The sequence below is a fragment of the Lissotriton vulgaris genome, chromosome 2_1 (genome assembly GCF_964263255.1).
Source record: "Lissotriton vulgaris chromosome 2_1, aLisVul1.2, whole genome shotgun sequence".
NCBI lineage: Eukaryota > Metazoa > Chordata > Amphibia > Caudata > Salamandridae > Lissotriton > Lissotriton vulgaris.
The window spans coordinates 625265087-625281333 of NC_141687.1; the positions used below are offsets into that span (position 1 = coordinate 625265087).

The window sequence follows — 16247 nt, forward strand, 5'->3', positions numbered from 1 at the left end:
CTTTAGTAGTGTGCGGTGGCAGACTGTGTCGAAGGCGGCTGACAGGTCCAGGAGGGTGAGGGCTGATGTTTCGCCATTGTCTAGTTGGATCCTGATGTCATCTGTGGCGGCGATGAGGGCTGTCCCGGTGCTGTGGTTTCTTCAGAATCCGGACTGGGACGGGTCTAGGAAGTTGTTGCCCTCGAGGTAGCGGGTGAGTTGCGTATTGACGACTTTCTCTATGACCATCGCCAGGAAAGGGGGCAGGGAGATGAACCGGAAATTCTTGAGGTCCTTGGGTTCCGCCTTGGGTTTTTTGAGTAGGGCGGTGATCTTGGCGTGCTTCCAACTTTCTGGAAAAGTGGTTGTCTCGAGGGAGATGTTGATTACCTTCCGTAGTTGGGGTGCGATGGCTGCGTCTGCTTTGTTGAATATGTGGTGTAGGCAGGGGTCTGACGGAGATCCTGAGTGGATCATGATCTTGCGTGTATCGTCGTAGACGTTGGGCCAGGAGGTCAGGTGGTTGAGGCGGGTGTTGTTCGCAGGGGGGGTGTAGTCTGGCATAGTCGGGGTGTTCGTGGTGTTGAAGTTGTTGTGGATGTCAGTGATCTTGCGGAGGAAGAAGTGGTTGTGCTTTTTCGAGAAAGATCGCACAATGTTCAGCCACAGGTAATGGCTGAGAACAAAACGTTCATGTCCAGGAATATGCATAGTCATAGAGGCATTCACAGACACGTAGATGAAGAGAGAGAGACAGAAGCAGAAATAGACACAGAGGCTGATACGAAGAGACTGACACATTCTGCATTTCGCTGTCTCTAATCGCCTTCCCATCAGGTGGCATCTTGCTACAGTGCCTACCTGCAACAGACCCTTTGCACTCTTTTGACTGATTGATGCAGCCTCCATCTGTGTACTCATAGGAGAGACACTGAGAGCTGTACATGCAGGCCCCATTTAAACCCAGAGATTACTCTGAGCTATCATAAAGTCATAGGGGTGCAAGTATAAATATGTTCCCACTGAAAAGAGCTCTTTTCAGGCTTAAGTGTGTTTCTGAGCCAAAAATATATTGGACCTCTAAGCATCAGCCCCAAGATAACTGGCCTTCAGGTTCACAACAAAAACTGTTGCATCGAGATGCTTAGGTTTACACTTTTTAACAACTCAGAATGCTGTAATGTTTGCCATGATGTTTAGCCCCCTCGTACCATTGCAGGTACAAATAACAGTTCTGATTCTGCGACAAAGAAGCAATACAATCAATGCTAGCCCATTTACCATCTGCAGTGAAATACACGCCACCTAGAGGCATTACTGCTGTTTTCAACCTCATCAATGAAGTGCAGCTTTAAACCCCAAGAGCAGTGAGCTCCGGCCCATGCACAGATACACAGCTCTCTCATTTACACAGACCATAAAGACAACAAATAGTTGGTCTTTGGACATACTTGACCCAACACTTCTTAGAAAAAGAGAGATTTGGCAAAGTAGTTTGTATCATTGTGTCTCTAACATTACAGAAAGGGACCAGTCGCATGCAGATTGGTCTTCATGTACCCCAAAGTACCAGCCTTTTCCATGTTGCGGGACTACATCCATCTGCCTGGGAAACCCCAGAACCATTTCAGCCTTCCTTATCGGTGGAATACAGCCTATTAAAAGTTTGAGACACTTCTATAGACCTACTCCGTCCACAAACAATCACACACTGAGACGAGTGTATTTTTGACCCAGTGCTTCTTCAACACTGGGAGATCCACTGGGTTAGGGCTCTGCTTTTTTTAATCCTGTTGAAATCCATGCTGGGTAGGACCAACCATTTGAAATTTAGGTTTCATCTACCCCACCGGAGCAATACAGATCAAATTGCTTGTCGATATCCCATCTGTACGAGAATGTGAGCACCCCAAGTTTGGCCCTTGTCTGGTGTTATAGGCTAGGTGCAGCTCGAGTTTCAAGACACTTTGAGCTTGGCATGCATGGCTGGACCCTCCCATCCCTCTTACCGAGACTAGAGTAACAACGGATTTGGGTGAAAATGCTGAGATAATATCAGCTTCCTATAAGTCGTCAGGCAACATGGTATTACGCTGCGGTGGCCACATGGGTAGTATATACTGTAGCACAACTCCTTGAACAGTAATCTGCTCTTACTGCCTCAGAAAGGGTCTACAAGAACTGGGATGTTTAGTAGAAACTAAGTAATTGAAGAGAAGTGCCCCTTGTAGATTTTACAGAAATGTTAAGATGGTCATCACCTGCAAAGCAAGTAAAATAGCTGGGTTCACTAATGCATTCCCTGCAGACACTGCATCATGCAGCTCCCTATTTTGAAATCCAAGGGTTGCATCAGCCTCTCTTCTTCCAGCGGCCAACAAAGGGAGTACAATACACTTTAATAATAAGGACTTTTCTTCTCAGTGCATGCAGAGGATTATTTTTAAAGTATGTGGTATATGAGTTTGTTAATTAAGTCTACTTATACATTTTTTATCCTTGCAGGATGACACACGCTGCACCAAGGAACAGTGTTTGGAACATGATGAGAAGCTGCTGTCGTATCTCTCTCAGCTGCGGAACATTGAGGTGGAGATGAGACTCCAGCTCCAGCAGTCTCAGTCTCAATCTCAGTCTGAGCCTGTACCTGTGCAGGACCTTGTGCGACAGGCTGAGGTAAGATTGGGCCTTGCTTGTGTGCGCTTCAGTGTAGTAGCGGAGTGAGGATCGAGTAAGTCTGCGTGGGATCCGAAATATCATGGTATCCAGTGGAATTAAAAAACAAACTTCCTTTTACTGATCTGTGAGTGAATTTCTCAGTTATGCCAATGGTTGTAACTAATTCAGCTATAAATGCTTTAGGATTTTGTCATTTACTTATCAGACTACTTTGCAGCAATATATAGGGAAACTGAATTGGGGGTAGCCCAAGGTGAAACAGCTTAAACCACGGCACCCCACAGGCTGCTCAGACTCCAGAGGGGCCATACTCACAAGCCCTATTAGAAGTTTATATCATTACATGGACTTAACCAGGTGCACTGTGGTTAAAGACTTTTTTGTAAATACTGCACATGATAAAATAGATGATCATAAACAACTCATGCAGATCTCCTGAGTGTAATAAGCAGCTCTTGTCTTTTTGAGGTAACAAGTGAAACGGTCATAATGCTTCTACATTAAAATGAAAGAAACTAGCACCACATCCTTACTGAGTTAAAAATATCCTCATCTTTAAAGCCTCCATGCTGACCTCTCAATCCCAGGGGATAAAAGAATACAAGGACAACCTATTGCTCACTATCAAGATTAGCACTATAGCACTAAAAATTAAGATGTTCAGCATCCAGTGTGCTCACTGTTGACATTCACACTGTTGACCGGCATTTGGCATTTATCATTTAGACAAGGACTCAGTTTAAGATATCAACCTTGTCATCAACCTCTTCCCAGCGTCGAGTGCAGAAATCACCCCTTTGCCTGATCCCTTTAGTATAGAGTGGGAGGAGATTATAGCACCTGCTCCTAAAAGGTGTCTTCAAAAACAGAACTATGGACCTCCTCCACAGGAAACACCTAGGAGCTACTAAGCAACTGCTAAATATGTTTGGAGCATGCTGTACTAAAAAGCAAAGTGGCCTCTAGGCAGTGAAACACACACATAATACCTGATCATAAAAAACTCTCAGGAAGAGGTGCTCTACACCCACTCCAGATGGCACTCCAAATAGATGAATCCCGACTGTAGAAAAGTGAATTATTATTTGGGTAGAATAGTGTCTAACCCAGAAGATAAGCCCACCACCTACTAGATGTCATGCAAATTAAATATAATAAATCTTTGATCAGTCCCTGATAACATCACACAAAGTAGTCGGGCTTAAATCAAAGGCAATGTGTAAATTATTTAGCATTGCAGACATAGAATTAAACGTGAAGTCCTGGGACCATCCTAAAAACCAGGTCTTGAGGTCCTTCCTGAACTGGGGCAGTGTGGGAGCTTACCGGAGTCGGAGGGGGAGAAGGACTTTCCTTCTGTTCTGGTGTTGTAGATGCCTCAGACTGTGGCCAATGAGAGGTCGGCTGATTGGAGGTGTCTTTTGGGTGCGTGAAGGAGAGCGGTTGTTCAGGTTGATTGGTCCGGTGTTGTGAAGGGCCTTGTATGCATGGATGAGGAGTTTGAAGGTTATTCTTCTTTCGACTGGGTGCCAGTGGATAACGCAGAGGTATTGGGTGATGTGACTGCGACGGGGGATGTCAAGGATCAGTCTGGCTGCAGCGTTCTGGACGGTCTGGAGTTTGCCAAGGATTTTCGTGTTCATTCCGGCATACAGAGCGTTGCCGTAATCCAGTCTCCTGTTGATGAGGCAGTGCGTGACAGTTTTTCTGGATTCGGTTGGGATCCATCTGAACGTCTTCCAAAGCATGCAGAGGGTGTTGAAGCTGATCAAGGATACTGTGTTGATCTGGCAGTTCATTGAGCGGGATGAGTCTAGTATAATGCCGAGGTTTTGTGCGTGGTCAGTCGGGGTGGGGGATTTCCGAGGGCAGGGGATCTCCAGGAATCCCATTCGGAAGGGTTGGAGCCAAGGATGAGGACTTGCGTTTTCTCTGAGTTGAATTTCAGTCTTCATCCAGGTGGCAGCAGCTTTCATCCATTCTTTCAAGATGTGTTTGTTGATGAGGTAGAGGATACGCTGGGTGCCGTTGGCATAGAAGACGATGTTGAGCCTGTGGTTCCTGACGATGGTTCTGAGGGGGGCCATGTAGATGCTGAAGAGAGTGGGGCTGAGGGAGGTGCCCTGGGGCACTCCACAGTTGGTCTCTGTCAGATCCGAGAGGTATGGAGGGAGTCTGACCCGCTGGGTTCCCCTAATGAGGAATGAACATATTCAGTCAAGGGCCTTACAGCGGATGCCAGCGTCATGGAGTCTAGTGGCTAGGGTGTGGTGGGAGACGGTGTCAAAGGTTGCCAAGAGGTCCAGGAGGATGAGGGCTACCGTTACGTCATGGTCAAAAAGGGAGCGGATGTCATCGCTGGTGGTGTGGAGGGAGGTCTCGGTGCTGTGTTTGCTGCGGGATCCGAATTAGGAGCTGTCCAGGACATAAATAGCCTATGAATGCGCTAGACAAGGTCTGAGGTGTGATTTGAGACCGACCGTAATGAAACTATGGCTGGATATAACAAGTGGATTAGTCCTAGTGATAGTCTAGAAGTCAAAAAGTTTGAAAATATTTCTAAGTCTAAATACAGAAAGGGTCTTCGTCACTTTTTGAGAAAAAAAATACTCCTTTAGCGCGCTTCTGATCAAACTGTAGCTACTCCCGGGGAACTGAAGGTCAGATACTTGAAGCAAGTTGTTCCATTGGAGCTTTGGGGATTTCGGACAGAACCTTTTATTAGGATACACAGGGTGAAGCTGTTTTTCTCTGCTGCTGTAGTGAATGGCCCAATTGTTATTGCAGACCACATGTGGCATTTGCCTTTCCATACCATGCATGCATTTCTGCACCATATACTATGGCCTTAAACAAAAATTAAAAGCGCCAATTAGGTTTTAATACAATTTTAACATGTTTTAGGCAGTCAGAGCACATACATCGGGCATTGGATAGCAGTGTCCCAGTTTTAGAGTTTAATTACTTGCCAATCAGTCACAGGTTGATACTCGTGTGCTGCTTCGTTATCGCGCCGGGTCCTGTAAGAGGGACGCCTCGTAATGGCTACGTAAAGTAACGTTAGTCAGCTGGCTAAGTAATTGAATTACGGATTACCGAGAATTCTACTATGATCATGGAAGCAAGCCAAAGTGAATATACAAGCCCTACATTCTGGCAGTCCTATGAACTAAGTGGAGGGGCATGCCCGGACCCTAAGATATACTGCATATTTCGGAACCTGCAATTATTGATTACCACAGATTGAGTCTCGGTCCCTCTTTTTTCATCCTGAACCTTGGAAAGTATCTCCTTCCACTAGAAGACCCTCTATCGTTTAATCAATCCGTCTAATGACCCCAGCACTCCTGTCCTGAAGAGAACACGTATCGAGAGAGGGTCGAAACGTCATCGACTTCATAAAGAGAGAGCCTCTAAAGGCTATAAATATTATTAATTGTACTACAAACATTTAGCTCCTCTTTTTTACTTCCAATAACCATTTCCCCTTTTTTTCAAGTCACTTTTGAAACACTCCATGCACCACCGTTAGGTTATGGTCACTCCGCTGGGGTTTACTAAAATCACCATATACTGTACAAATTGTATATATTTTGAAAAAGTGTCTTTCTCCTCATTCATTTCTGTGGTACTTTTTGTGATTTCTGTGATTAGGAAATAAATCACACTCACTTTGGCTGAAATGAGCCACACTGACATATTGTCATGTGAGCTTTCTAATAGTTACGAATCATTTGGAAGATCGTACCCTGTTTGTTCTAGCTCCTTGATTAATTCAAGCAAGATATGACTGTTGTGCATAAACGTATAATGTATTTCAAATGAGTTCCTTGTGAACATTTTTCTTTTGCTTGGAACTTAGCAGGGCCAATGGCCTTCCCGTTCTACGGGCTGATGGGTGCGCTTTTAGGCAAAAAGCGCCAGGTGGGCAGGCAGGAACAGCGATGGTGGCTCTCCTGGCACAAGAAATGCTGGGAGTAATAGTCCCCCACAGGCAGTTCCTGGAACTCAGCAAGGCCAAAGGCTTTCCCGCTCCCAGGAGGACAGATGCACTTTTAGTTGCTATACGGCAGGCAGGCAGGGCAGGAACAGCATTGGCACCTCTCCTGGTGCAAGGAATGCTGGGAGTAGTAGTCTCCCACAGGCAGTTCCCGGAACTCAGCAGGGCCAAAGGCCTTTCCGCACTGTGGGGGAGACTGATGCGCTTTTAGTTGCTATGCGGCAGGCGGGTGGGGCAGGAACAGCATTGGCCCATCTCATGGCGCAAGGAATGGTCGTCGTAGTAGTAGCCCCCCACAGGCAATGTCTGGAACTCAGCCGGGCCAATGGCTGAGCTCAGTCAAATGAGGAATGTTACTATTTGTAGCAATCAAACTTAAGTGTGTTTTTTGTTCGGAATGTTTCCACAGAAACTATGGATCAAACACTGTGAATAGATCATTAACACAGCATATTAACAAAGCATATGAACAAAGAAGGGTGAGAAGATCAATGTTAAAAAGATTCCTTTACTTTTTAGACTCCGCTGACTGTTGTGCTGTTGGGCTATGGCCTGCCATCTTCTCAGTATGGAGTCAGCCACCATCTTGGTATCTGAGTACCAGGAAAGCAGTTTTTGGAACTGCTCTCTGCAAAGGGTGAACCTGGGCTTCCGCTGCCCTGAGCCCAAACACTATAGTCCCTGAACTGTCACAGGCCATGATGGAGAGGAGAGAGCCTGCTGCCTGACGAGCCGCAGCACTGATGAGACCAGCGCCTGCTGGTTAAGGAGCTTGGCGGTTTGATTCCACTGTGCCCACTTGCAGGCAGTCAATGAGGGCTGGCTTGAATTTTTATCTTGAATCTGATTATTCAAAAGGGAACTCTTCCATCCTGACAGTCGGCACTTTAAGGATCTGGTCGCTTCATGCATGTTGCTGGTCCCAAGCACGTGAGCGAGCTTCAGTGCTCTCTCAGTTGGGCCTCACTAACGCCATAAGAGTGTCCAGTATGTCCAGACGTAGGTCCTGTGCTCACTGTGCCACTGAAATCAAGCTATACCTGCCTTATGAGCCCTTATCAGTGCGAAACTGGTCCTATCTCTTGTATTCTGGTTCAGGGAGGGCCTGAATTGGCAGTTCATTCTGGACTGTTCTCATGATGATCAAGGTCAAGGCTGATTTGCGTACAGCTGGGTCAAAACTGAGGTGTCTTTCTGGGCTAAGAACAAGAGATTGGGATGTGGACCAAGCAATTGCTAGTGACTGATTAATTCAAGCATTCCCTCTATCATCACCTTGTTGCAGTTTACCCATAGAGATTGAGCAGGGCAACTTTAGCTCTGTTGACACGCCTGCGGAGGTGGTGAATGCCATCTTGTCAGCATGCTGCCTGTCCTTTCTTCGAGATATTGGTCATACTTTGTTTTGTGGTTTGTCGAGGAGGTGGTTGATTCCTCGTGACGTGTTTAACAGATGTGTTGTACTTTGCGCTTTCTCTGGCCTGACAAGGCTTTATTGTGGGCACTCTTTAAGGCTATTTACCAGCCTTTTTGGCTTTTCTTTGTTTGTGGATTAGTCATCGTCGTTCATGTCTCCTGTCATGGACTTTTAGATGGGATTGACCCATTTGTTTCCCTGTTCTCCATTTGTCATGCCACAGCAGGAACCTACTCTGGGGCTAATTTTTCTGATCGCATCACCTTTCAAGTATGTACACTGTTGATCTTTGAGGCTATTCACACTATAATCGTCGTTTCCTAGGCACAGTGTGTTCATGAGCTACAGGCTTTGTGTGTCCAGCCTCTTTTCACTTCACTGTTTTTCTCAAGCTGGTCCTGTAGTCTGCTGTTTCTTTCTTTCCTTAAGTAGGCATTTAATTTCATGTTGTCCAATCAATCAGATTGCCAATGTTATATCTGCCTCCTCATATCACCAAGGAGGAAGAAAGATTGCATCATCTAGATATTTGCTAGAATCTCTGTTTTTACATTGAAAGAACCCACCAATTTTGCTTTACTGACCAACTCTTTGTGGGCTGCACTGCCTCCAGGGAGGACAAGTCAGTTCAGAAGGGGACAATTTCTTGCTGGATCTTTCTGAGCATCAAGATCTGCTATGACATTGCCACGGAGGGGCCCCTGGAGGCTTAGAGTTCCCTTTCCGTGAATGGAAGATGACTGCTTTAGTTTAATTTCAAGGGGTTTCCTAGGCATTACTCTCTTAACTTCTAAGTCCTCTGAGATAGTTCTTTTGCCAATCTGTTGCGGGATGCCTTGGTTTTAATACCTCTTAGAATTTACCACCTAGAAGACATTGCTTGGGTATTGATTCAAGAGCTGAGGAATCTGCAAGTGGAAGAACAAGCAACTTAGCATTGTTACATTGCTTACTGTACTTGTAAATTCCTCACCGAACCCACTCCTGGTTCTGTTGAATAGTCTTGCCATTTTTTAGATGGTCCATAATTAGTTCTGAAACTGCGTTTTCTGTCAATATCAGCCTAGGCTCATGTCTCTGTTGGCATGGAAAAAAGGGATGGTAAACTGACGTCAGTGCACCAGATTGGCGCCATATATGGCTCTATCATGTTCTGAATGATCCCGGAGCTGTTAAGCCACCTGTTGGCACATGAGAGCAATTTAAAATGTTCTGGATCCAGTCTGACTCCCATAGGAGATTAAAGAAGAAACTAATTTACAAGTAGGTAGATTGTTAGCAGAAGTGAGTAATATGTTCTTCAGTTGACCCACCGTAGAAAAAACGACATTACTTAATCTGATTCCATATGATGTAGTGGAACAGAGTAGCTCTGTTTGGCATAATAGAATTGGCATGCTAAAGTTTACTTACTGCAGTTTACTTATTCGAGGATAGTTTGTCCTGTGTATGAACAGATGGGCTAGACTGGCCTAGTTGGTGTTGCTGTTGTATTTGCTAGTTCCATGCGTCTCCTTCACATCCACTTTCCTCTTTTCAGGAGCTGAGGCTTGAGCTGGAGCATCTCATTCTCCCTGTGCACCATGAGCTGGATGTTGTCAATCAAATTTTGTCCATCCAACCTTATGATGTTCCTCCGCCTTTATTGAAAGCCTTAGAAAAAGATGCAAATAACCTGCAGAAATCATTTAAGTCCATCTTGGAGGCTTCGCAGACCTGGATGCAGGAGCTCTGTGCTGCAGCCCAAGCAGAAAAGGTGAGGGCCGCCATGGGCGTGCTCAAGTGGAGCCCTAGCAGAAAATATGAAGAAGATCCCGTAGACTTCAGAGCTTTGCATTACAACAGAATCAGACGTTGTGTTCATGACATGGGGTTTGCATGTCATGGACATGGTTTGGGGGAGTGCATGTGAGATATCGTTATGAGGAGGTGTGCTTTTGGAGGTTTTGCAAGATGGAGGGCTTTTGCATTATGCTGGGGTGTGTGTGTGATAGTCCATGCATAAAGATAGTTGAATATATTAGCACCCAACTTTCTCATTCTGCCTCACAACAACCTTGTGTCTGTTTTATCTGTTGGTTATTCACTTTTCACCATGTTTATTTTTATTTTAAGGCTAAAATTCAAATGGAGGAGCAAAGACTTCTAAATGAACTGCAGGCTATGCAGGAGCGGGTGAGCCAAGCGGCACGTTCCCTGGATGCCACAGACACTGTCAATCTAGAGGGGCTTCAGCAGTTTTATGAGGTGAGGCCCTGAAAGAGACCATTTTAATCAGCATTGGGTGCATCTGCAGGCTGGTAAGGTAACCCACTGAATTACTTATTTGGACTGCAGCAGCTCCAGTTGAACGAGACGTAGGATCATGAAGACAATAGGTCTGGGCTAACAAGGAATTTGTTTAGGTGAGATCCTGAATGGTATCCAGATCCTGAGCCTGTGTGCAGGGAACTATGGATAACAGATGTGTAATGTAAGGAAATGAATCATTTTGTATGGTCACCCTCAGGTTTTCAACTGATTCTGTTGTTTTTCGACTCTGAAAGTGCACTGAGTCCTGCTAACCAGACCTCCGTGCCCTAAAGTGTATGGCGAATTGGCTGTACCCAATTGGAAATGGCTAACTTACTGTTAAGTCCCTAGTAAATGGTACCCTGGTACTCAGGACATGGAAGTTAGAGAGGTCCGCCAGGGCTTGCAGCACTGTTTGTGTCACTGTTGAAGTCCCCCAAATAAAGCAAGTCCTCTAGTCTGCCACTGCAGACTTGTAGAGTAGACGTGCATTGCTAGCTCGTCTTTGCCATTGAACGCAATGGCAAAGCGACGACTTTCCCCCTGAACATGTGTGTAAGTCCCCCATTTAGAAGGCCTATTGAGCTCTAAAGGCCAGATGCAACTTATGGTACAGACATGACATGTACTTTACATGTCTTGGCAGTACTACATGCAAAACAGCTGTTTTACTTTGGAAAGTCTTGGTCACCCAATCGGTAAGTACAGGGTTACAGGCTGACCCCTCAGCTGTTCTAACTCCTAAACGTTGCGACCAAAGAGAGCACTTGAAGGTATCAAACATTTACATTTAGCCTGACTGGTATCTCAGTTTTAAATTAACGTAATATGTTGCAATGGGCAGCTTTAGCAAAGCTGCCACTTGGTTGCCTCTAAAACTCTTGTGCCTTCCCGGGGACACATGGAGTGTCCTCTATGAGACAGCTTCCTGCCCTCCTTGAGAGATGTTCTAATGACTCTTAGGGAAAAAAACAATGAGGGATTGCAGGCCAGTAAGGTTCTATCTCCCTCCTGCAGGAAGCCACTAGCGTGTTAGCCGCAAAAGTCAGGCTTCAAAGGTGAAGTTGCCTTTGAAGGGCTGTTGTGTAACACCATGGGGGAGGGCTGCCCCAATGTTGAGGTATGCAGACTATCACTCCAACTTTATCCTACCCGAGGACATGTTATGAGCATAAAGGGGGCACACCTCGCACTGAGACTTCGACCAATTTGGAAGGAGGACTGCCCTGCTGCACGGAGGGACCTGCAACGAGAGGCTGCACCAATGAGGACTGCACCTGGTGGCGAGGGATTGTGCCTGCCATGTCCTGTTCAAGGAGAGGTCATCTCCCGAGCCCAGGGTTGAGCTGAGGGTTTTATGACAAACCCCAAAGTCCTAAAGGGGTTGGTAAGTGTTTTACATGGTGAAGTTGTACAACCATTTCCTCACATTGCCACATAAAGCACTGCAAAGATATTGTGCTTAACTGTGCCAAGAGCTTTCTGTTTTCATTTCTTGTGAAACACAGCAGGTATTTTTTCGGTGTTAACACAAATTAGGAAAATCAGTTATCAGTGTTTATGCATTTCAGTACCACAAACACGTGCTGGAGACCACATATTTCCAGTGTTTACAAAATGCATTAAAATCTAGCACTTTACTGCACACATTTATGAATATGGGGTTTTAGGTTTAAAGCATTTTTATTAAGACAAAAGAATACGGGGGGAGGGAGCAGGAGGTTAGGGTTACATACAGTACAATAAAGAAAAAGAAAGACACAATGTCAGGGGCGAATTCAAGGAACAGTTCGACAGTCCAGAGGAGAAGCATCGGTAGATGAAAATACAAAAGGAAACATATAACTCCACTCTGCATATATCCATCACCCCAAAGCTAAGCAGGGCGAGCAATGAAAGTAACCCAGAAAGAACAACCCGTCCCCTCCCGGAACCCCCCCCCCCCCCAAGTAAAAGGAAACAACTCCCCAACTCCACCCAACCCCCCCGTCCGAAAGCCCAGTACTAATACTACCCGCCCACAAGTGGCGCCCCCCCCCCCCCACCCCTGAACCCGCCTCCCACTCATCCTATTCTGCCGGGGTCACCGGCGGCGTCAGCCTCAAGAGCCTGAGGTACCTCGGGCAGGTGAGCTCCCTGAATTCGGTGGTTAGCAGCGCAAGGAAGGGTTGCCACAGCTCATCAAATTGGTCTACCTCCCCCGCCACCGTGAGTGACAGCTTCTCCATTCCCAACACGTGCCAGAGCCTATGCTACTAACCCGTAATGGAGGGGACAGTGGTGGTGCGCCAATGGATAAGGATATTCTGGACCGCAGACCCCAGTGCGATTGCGATCTGCCTGCCCCTGCGGGACTTCAGTGGGTACATTAAGCCGTTAGGAAGGCCTAGTAAGACATACGCCGGAAAGCGCGGGAGCTCGATTTCAAAGTGTTTATCCACCTCATCCAGAACCTCCTTCCAATAGGCGGACAGCAAGGGACAATCCCAAAGAATATGCGAGAGGGTCCCCACCTGTCCGCAACCTCTCCAGCACGCCCTGTCAGTGTGCCTATGCATCTCATACAGTCTCTCTGGGGTGTAGTACCAGTACGTGGACACCTTGGTAAATGTCTCCGTAAGGCCGGTATAGTAAGCAGAGTGTCGTGCCCGGTGTGCGATCTGGTCCCATTCCTTGTGGCTGAGAGTCCTACCCAGTTCCCTGTGCCAGCGTTCCCTCCCTGGGTTATAATAGTGGAACGGCGGGGGTTGTAGATGCTTGTAAAGATCAGTGATCAATTTAGCGTCAGAGGTTCGGGTCACAAGCCACTGCTCATACGGTGTAATTTGACGATCGGCGGTGTCCCGCACCTGAGGCTGGAGGGCCCAGTGCCGGACCTGCATGTAACGTAGTCTGTCCCGCTCCGTCAGGCCGAAGTCTTGCCGAAGCTGCTGAAAGGGAACCACGCCCTCCGGCCCATAGACCTGGAAGAGCGCCCTGCAACCCGCCGTCCTCCAATGGGAAAAAGCGCTCGGTTCCGTCCCTGGGGAGAAGTCAGGATTATCCACTATGGGCGTAAACGGTGAGGGGAAGGTGGTAAGGCCCCGAGCCTCGCAGACCGCATCCCACACCCTCAAGGGGACCCGCGTAACAAAAGAAGCGTTGAGGTTAGGGGGGCGATGGGCACGGCGCAAAAATGGAACCTCCTGTAGGGTGCGGCCTGCCACCGCCTGGTCTTGAAAAAGCCAGTGTTTGTCGGACTCCCACCTGCTCCACTCCACCAGGTATCGTAGCTGCGCCGCCTGAAAGTACTTACGGAGGTCCGGAATACCAAGGCCCCCCGCCTCCGGGGCAAGCGTGGAGAGCACCCTCTTCATACGTGGCTTGCGACCCTGCCAGACAAAGCGGGAGATGTCGGCCTGCGTTTGCCGGATCCAGCCCACTGGAGGCTGAAGAGGCAGGGCGCGAAAAAGGTATAATATCTGGGGCAGTACAGTCATCTTAACCGCCGCGATCCTGCCCAGCCAGGACAGCAATCCCTTACTCCAGCGGCCAAGCTCCTCCCTGATCTTTTTACTGAGAGCAGTGTAATTGGCCGTCACCATCGCTGGCAGCGTGGGTGCTAGCAGGATGATACTAGGGATGAAGACCACTGCATAGGGAAGAGCCTCTGGAGGTCCCTCCTAGTGTCCGCAGCCAGAGACACATCTAAAGCCACCGACTTACTCATGTTCATTTTGAAGCCGGCTACCCGTGCAAAGGCGTCCAACTCTTGGATGCAGGCGGGCAAGGACCTCCTAGGGTCATCCAGGGTCAGCAGGACGTCGTCCGCATAGAGGCTGATCGTGTGGACATACTGGCCCATCCTGATCCCAATAGCGTCCGGATTGTGGCGGATCCTTTGAGCGAACGGCTCCATGTAGAGAGCAAACAGGAGTGGAGAAAGGGGGCAACCCTGCCTCGTGCCGCGCTCGATTGCAAAACCACGGGAGCTGCGTCCGTTGACATGCACAGACGCCGAGGGATACTTATAACAGTTGAAGACCATGGTGCGGAATTTGTCACCAATTCCCAGTTTCCTGAGAACTAGCTCGAGATATGGCCAATGCACTCTATCAAAGGCCTTCTCCGCATCAACTGCCAACAACATCCGCTCTCCCGGGACCCGCGAGGCCTTCTCCAAAACGTGCGTCCCCCGCTTGGTATTGTCGACCGTCTGCCTGCCGGGCACAAAGCCCGCCTGGTCCGCCTCAACCAAACCGGGGAGGTGTAGGGCCAGTCTGGACGCCAGAATCCCTGTGTATAGCTTGAGGTCGACATTTAAGAGCGAGATGGGTCTATACGAGCCGCATAACGTTCTGTCCTTCCCGGGTTTCGGGATCACCGAGACCGTCTCACTCAGGAGATCCTGTGGGATGGCTCCCGGGTCGGAGAAGGAATTAAATAGCCGAGTCAAGACAGGGGCCACAGCCGGGCAAAAAGTCTTATAGAACAGGGACGTGTATCCGTCCGGGCCCGGGGCCTTCCCGTGCTTCAGCCGAGCAATAGCGGAGATCACTTCCTCAACGTGAATATCCCGCTCCAGATATTCCGCCTGAGCGGGATCCAGCACCGGAAGGGGCACCGACTCCAAGTATTCCTCGGCGTCCTGCTGAGAGGAAGGTTCTTCAGCGTACAGCGCCTCATAAAAACTGCAGAAGGCTTCCGCCACTTCCTCATCTCCGGAGACGACCACCCCGTCTGTACTCACAAGTTCCTTCACCACGTTCCGCTGTTGCGCGACCCGGAGCCGATGTGCCAGGAGTTTGCCGCACTTGTCCCCCCCAGTGTAATAGGCATGCTTCAAGCGCAGAGCAGCGTACTCTGCTCTGTCCAGGTCCAGCGCCGACAGGAGCTTCCTTGCCGCTTTCAGCTTATCCAGACCCTCGGAGCACCCATGCGGCGGTGGACTTGCTCAAGCTCTCGAACCTGAACAGTCAGTTCATCCCTCTTCCGCTGCCGTTCCCTATTTTCGGCCGAGGAGATGGAGATGAACTCCCCCCGAAGAACCGCCTTCAATGCAGCCCACTGTGTCGCCAGTGAAGTGTCGGCATTACTATTGTGAGTCTGATAATCCCGTATGACCTCTTCAATGCGTTTCACCACCGTCTTCTTGTGTAAAAAGATGTCTCTGAGGCGCCACATCCCCCGAGAGGGGGAGGCCGCCGGCCATGCAAACCCGCCAGTAACCGGCGCATGGTCAGACAGAGTCAGGACCCCAATGTCCGCCTCCGTAGCGGCGGCGCGCATCGGCCCACTAACCAGGAGGTAGTCCAACCGCGCATAGGTACGGTGCGCATGCGAAAAGTAGGAGTAGTCCCTATCTGTGGGGTGCATGGAGCGCCAAAGGTCGTGCAAGTCCATGTCCGCAATCCGGGCCTTCACAGCCTGGGAGAGTTCTCCAGTCTGCGGAGACCGCTGCGCCGACCTGTCCAATACGGAATCAAAGACGATGTTAAGGTCCCCCCCTAGGATAACATGTCGGTCGGGAGAGGCAGTAACATCCACCAGTGCGGAGTCCAAGAAGCGTTCCTGGTGGTCATTCGGGCTATAGACAGAGCCAACTGTAAACGCTATGCCTCCCAGACGGAGGCGGTTTGCCAGAAGCCTCCCCTTCTGCTCCGCATATTTATATAGTACCTCCCCCCTAAAGGAGCTCGCTATGAGAATGGCCACCCCGCGGTCTTGGTCGCTGCAGAGGAGAAGAACTGGGTGGGGAACTTAGCTGAGCGCAATCTATGGCAGTCACGGGACAACAAGTGGGTCTCCTGCAAAAGGCAAATGTCAGCCTGTGTCCCCTCAAGCAGAGACAGAATCGCCCTGCGCTTAACAGGATTATTCAAACCCTTGACATTAAGGGTC

The 16247-nt window shown here is 48.5% G+C and overlaps 1 protein-coding gene across 4 annotated transcripts in view; it reads left to right on the forward strand.

The window, feature by feature from the left end:
* MACF1 (microtubule actin crosslinking factor 1) overlaps positions 1-16247 on the forward strand; it is a 1022862-nt gene that overhangs the window by 505733 nt on the left and 500882 nt on the right. For 3 of the 4 annotated variants that reach the window (XM_086955743.1, XM_086955745.1, XM_086955746.1), the window contains 3 exons: positions 2485-2655; positions 9616-9831; positions 10191-10322. The exons of the other annotated variant lie outside the window; for it this stretch is intronic. In XM_086955743.1, the coding sequence (XP_086811869.1) occupies positions 2485-2655; positions 9616-9831; positions 10191-10322 (519 nt within the window). The remainder of the gene's footprint in view (positions 1-2484; positions 2656-9615; positions 9832-10190; positions 10323-16247) is intronic. 4 annotated transcript variants of the gene reach the window in all.